Consider the following 5,495-nt stretch of genomic DNA (forward strand, 5'->3'; position numbering starts at 1 on the left):
ACCAAGCCTGTCAGAGATTGGGACAATGAGGCAAATCATGAATGATTCCCTCAATCGGGACCTTGTGACAATCTCTAAATGGGGTAGTGCGAATGCGACCCTATTCAACACTCGCAAGACTCAACTCTATTGATTCACTGGAGCACCGACGCAAACTGTTCTATCGTTACTACAATGGAATGTGTTCTGATGAAATTAGGGAACTTTTTTCTGATACAAGATTTAAATACTTATTATTAGGCCTATGAAAATAAGGCAGATTCAAAAAATAAAACATTAAAAAACACAACATGATGCTCAGTTCGTCCTTTAGTCTCCCCCCAAGCCATGTCAAGGAATTCGAGTATACGAGGAAAACATACAGAGTTCATTATGGTGGGTCGTTTCAGTTAGCGGCCCCTTAAAAAAACTGCCATTTTCTAAAAATATTCCCGAAATATTTCCTGTTTTCCGATAATTTTTAGGGAGTTGGACCATTTTTAAAAAAGTTCTACTCATTAGTTTTTTCAAGATACATATGTATATATTTTTTCGTTCCAAGAAACTCTATACGCATCTAAAAGCATATAAATCATGAAATTTTATAAAATTATAAAAAAAAATATTTTTCCGCAATATGTAGGAAGATGTATAAATTTTTGTAGACCATAAAGTCAAATTATAATCTGGCAACTAAAAAATTGTTGTATTTTGACCTACTTTAAGGTACATATGTGCAGGATCCATAAGATCAATGTTCATGTAGACTTCAAAAAATATTTTTTTTACGGGCATTAAATCGACCATTTATGGACTGATTTAAAAAATATTCATCGAAGTATTTCCGACAGATCTGTGCATCCTAAATTTAAAATACTTGTTAACCTCAACTATGGCTATATCGAATAGGCTAGCTCAAATATTTCTGCCAAAAAAAATAAAAAACAAAGTCTGACATAATCTGACAAAAAAAAATAATAATCAAAAAATAACAAACCATTTCTGACAAAAAATAAAAATCAAGAATTTAAAAAGCATGTTATTTTATGAAAATAGAGTTTAAAACGATCGATATGGTATGCTTGACTTGACTCTGCAATATTTTCTTGTGATGGGTTTTTTCCTTAGAAATATCAAGAATAATTATTATTTTTGGTCTCTGAAAAATTTAGAAAATTTTGACTTTAAAAAATCGTTTTTGTGGGTGAGGTTTTTATTCCAAAATGACCTGAAAAAACTGTTATCGTAAATAACACAACATTTGCCATAGCGTGGTGTTAGGGCCAAAAGTTATAGCCCTAATACAGATATTTTATATATTATTTGCTGGTGTTTTCCTATAAATTTAAAAGTAAAATCCTTGTAAAACTATGTATTTTTTATTTCAGTTTAAAATGACCACCCCAGTTCAAAAACTTATGTCCCTAAAAGTGGGACAGCTACTACTAGTGGAAACAAATGGCGGGGAGCTACTTGTTGGTACCTTAAAAAGCATCAATATCAAATATCTAATGGTAGAACTGGATAATGTGCGAGATATTAAATCAAATTATACATATCAATCATCACAAATATTGGCCTATACACAAATGAAAAATATTAAACTAATGTTAAGCGAAAATGAAGGTAAAAGCACCACAGAAACCGATACTGACAGTTTAGCGGACCAATTGAAAAGCTGTAATTCATCTGAAAATAGTAAAGAACAAAGTAGTGACTGCTTAAATATAATGTTAACGGCTTTTGATTTACAATTACTGCAAACACAATTGGATAGCATGATATTTATTACGCAGACCGATCAGAAATACCACAAGGCCTTAAATGATATGAAATCACAATCGGTAATTGGTCTCTTAATCGATCCCATAGAAATGGGCAGAAATTCTAAGACCTCAGTGATGGCTGTCTCAACGTCCCAGAATATTTACATATTTGATATGTTGGCTATTGGAAAAATATTCAAAGAAATTCGTTTGATTTTGGAAGCGGAAAGACCTCGCAAAGCCGTACACTTTAGCCATAAAATAGCAGATCATCTAAAATATCGCCATAATGTTGTGCTTAAAGGAATATTTGATACATTTTTGGCGTATTGCGTGGTGACAGGCGAAAAAATGAATTTAACGTTGGAAGAAGCCGTTCTGAAGACCTTTAATATATCCAATATATATTTTAAAGGACATTTAGATAACGAGGTATGTTTGATATCTTAAGAATTCTAAATTGTAGTCACCCACTTTTAATAATTAAGAAAAAGTAAGAGTGTTAGATTCAGTATTATATCCCAGCAAAAACTTGTTTGAATTGAGCAGTAGCAGTTAGATATTTCATATAATACTTGGTAATGACTGGTCGTTGCATTACTTAATGTGGAGGGTTGCATAATTACTGATATATGGCTTAATTCAGTCGGATACAAATTAATTAATTTGTATCAGACTTAATAATGGTTAGGTTAGGTTTTCAGGCAGCAGTGGGCGAACTCCACCACCGATAGCAGACGCTGCCGCGGAATTGATGGCGTCTCTGTGAATGTCGTTCAAAGCTGTCATATAAGAGCGGCGATCAAATGGATCCTGCACATACCTCTGTATGTTCTCCTCATATTTCCGAAGGTCCTGTCTGACATGCCTCGGGGGAGACTCCAACTGTGTGATGTTGATGTTTGGATGACTCCTGAAGGCAGCATGTGACGGTCCTGCGTTTTGGCAGCTTTGAATATTTCTCCACTGGGTATCACTCAACGAAGGCGACCACACTGGAGCAGCATAGTTGACCACTGACCGACCAATCGTCTTGTAGGTAGCAAGCAAGGTTTCTTTGTCCATACCCCAAGTACTGTCAGCTAGTGCTTTAAGGACCTTGTTCCTATTTCGCAGTTTATGCGTGATTGCAGTGGCGTGTGCTGAGGAGGTAAAAAGGCTAACAAAAGTGAAACCCAAGATTTTCGGGTGGTTCACTGTCGGAATTTGTACGCCGTCGACCATGATGCCTAAGTTCAGTTTTACCTCCTTCGTCCAGGTGGTGAAGAGTGTTGCCGATGACTTCGTTGGTGATAACTGCAGGTTACGTGCAGTGAAGAAATTGTGGATTTCATTGAGATAACCATTTGCGGTCGTTCTTACATCTCCTGTTACCAGGATTGCCATTAGGTCATGAACTGTTTTTTTTTCATATCACGTGGATGCACTATGGAACGTAATCGTTCTTGGCTTGAATCGGAATTTGCCAGGACTTATACGGTATAAACGGTTCATTACTCTATCCAAACGTAGATTTCAACAGTTGCTATCGATTATTTATTTTAGGTAATGTTGCGAATGAACAGTGCAGATATTGTGGACTTCATGCTGAAACCTCTGAACATGATGTATGCGACTTCCCTATGCTGACAAGATGAAGAAATAAATGTCTCGGAATTGCCTTTATAGCCCCGGGGGATGTAATTGATTCTCATCAAATAGAATAATTGGCTTCATACGTATCCTTCATATGTTATGATGAAATAACAAAAGATCCTATGGGTCACAGGTCGTAAAAATAGGGGTCCTCATTAGTTTGCGAACCAGAATAATAAGTATATCGGCCGAATAATAAGTAGTTACTATTTAGCAGCAATGCTAAATGCTGACATACTATTGTAGGTACGTAAAGTTTTTGCTGGGATAGAATGAAATCATTTTGGTATAAATTTCGTGTTGTTTTAAATCACGTATATTTCCTCTAATCCTAACGTTGTATATTTTGCATATATGTTCGAAAGTGTATCTGATGCAACATATACATAGATCGATTATAAACTTGCAAACAAATATACAGTTAAAATCTATAAAACCAGAATATATAGCCTTTATAATTTCGCTTATGAATACTAGATGTAACTTTATTATACAGCAAACAAACTTTATATTTTTAGATTCCTGCCAAAGTCTATCAGCGACCCATGGCCCACGATCAACGTATGATTATTGCCAAAAAAGTCGCATTTCAACTGAAACTATACGATCATTTATTACACGAATATATGTTAAGAAATTTTTATCAGCAATGTGAAAGATTCTCTCAAACATTTTGCAATAACGATGATAATTTCCAGGTAGGTCAACAATTACATCCAAGCAGTCGGGCTGGTTATGAACACATACTGCCAAATGGTGATTGGAAAGATAAATTAAATTTTGATTTGGAATTTTCAAATGATAAGAATTAATTAATATTAAGTACAGGAGCAGATGATTTAATTAGTATTTATAACAACTTGAATGCTGTAATTAATTGAAGGTTTAATTTTAATATAACTTTAGATTAGAAGTTGTGTGATGAAAATCGATCGATTTGGAAATGTAAGATGAATTTCAAAAGATTTCAGTAATAATGTTTAAAGCTTGCCAAATATAGCACATAATGCAGACAACAAATAAATTAAATGAATTTAAGCATGTTCATAAAAATGGAAGCTTAAAACAATTTACAAAACGAGAACTATTCATCACATTCATGGAGTATTTCATAAGGTCAAGTTACAATCGCAGCTGATTATTATTTGTTTGTTTATTTTGTGCCCCATTCTGTCAAACTGTGTTTATATTTTTTTTTACATAAAAACAATTTAAAAGTTAATGTTAATGTTTCACGACTTAAAAAATAGAACATCCATTAACAGTTTTTAAATATGATCTGGGAATTTAAATATTTCACTTTTATATAATTGAAAGTAAATTTTTATTTGGCTCAAGTTTGTTTATTATATATAATTCAAATATAGTTCAAAGAATAAAACTGAAAATTAATTTCACATTTATTTAAAATTATTTGAGATTGAAGTGTTTCTAGATTTAATATAGAAATAAATATGAAATTAAAAATACCTTTGTTTAATTTTGTTATTGAAATTTATTGTCCGTTTGTATTTTTCTGGAAATCATTTAAAATATCTCCCAATGCATATAACAATAAATGTGTTTTACCAATGAAAAAATTGTAGTCAATTCATTAAACTTGCATTGGTTCTATGCAATCATTAAACACATGATCTCCAATGACACGTAAATATAAAATTCATGCATGTTTCACCTAAATCGTACTTCGTCACCACTTGAATGCCTTTCTAAATTACTTTTTTGTAATGTAATTTATTGCGAGATATAATGAAATAAAATCAAGTGAGTAGCAGTTTTGTTAGTCTTTTTATTTTTTTTTATATTTGACATTAAGGGGCATTTGACAAATAACAAATATTGTAATTGTTGTCGAAACGTTGTCACCTAATTAATACGCCTTAATCACATTCATATTCGTTTTCGAATCGTTTTGTTTTCGAAATCAATTTTCATCACATACCTGAAGATAAGTGAATTTAATTAAACACTTTTTAAAAGATTAGTTTTAAGTTATTTAAAAATCAAATATTTTTGTTTATTATCATATATTATTTATTAGCGGTATTCACAATGTAGAGTACTTTCTCTAGCAAAATAGCAGAAACCAAAAACAAAATACATTAGAACTACTTT

At 32.4% G+C, this 5,495-nt stretch overlaps 1 protein-coding gene across 1 annotated transcript; it reads left to right on the top strand.

The window, feature by feature from the left end:
* The first annotated feature begins 1,371 nt into the window (after nt 1-1,371).
* On the top strand, nt 1,372-4,207 carry LOC135954514 (protein Exd1 homolog). The gene is made up of 2 exons (XM_065504695.1): nt 1,372-2,177; nt 3,899-4,207. The coding sequence occupies exons 1-2, from the start codon at nt 1,374-1,376 to the stop codon at nt 4,190-4,192; spliced, it is 1,098 nt and encodes a 365-aa protein (XP_065360767.1). The 5' UTR covers nt 1,372-1,373; the 3' UTR covers nt 4,193-4,207.
* The last annotated feature ends 1,288 nt before the right edge of the window (nt 4,208-5,495 follow it).

The sequence above is a fragment of the Calliphora vicina genome, chromosome 3, assembly GCF_958450345.1.
Source record: "Calliphora vicina chromosome 3, idCalVici1.1, whole genome shotgun sequence".
In the NCBI taxonomy this organism is placed as follows: domain Eukaryota; kingdom Metazoa; phylum Arthropoda; class Insecta; order Diptera; family Calliphoridae; genus Calliphora; species Calliphora vicina.

Excerpts from the sequence above, each read along its gene's own strand:
- LOC135954514 (XM_065504695.1), top strand. The coding sequence starts at position 1,374 with ATGACCACCCCAGTTCAAAAACTTATGTCCCTAAAAGTGGGACAGCTA. Across the intron at positions 2,178-3,898 it reads AAGGACATTTAGATAACGAG|ATTCCTGCCAAAGTCTATCA; the intron begins GTATGTTTGATA and ends TTATATTTTTAG.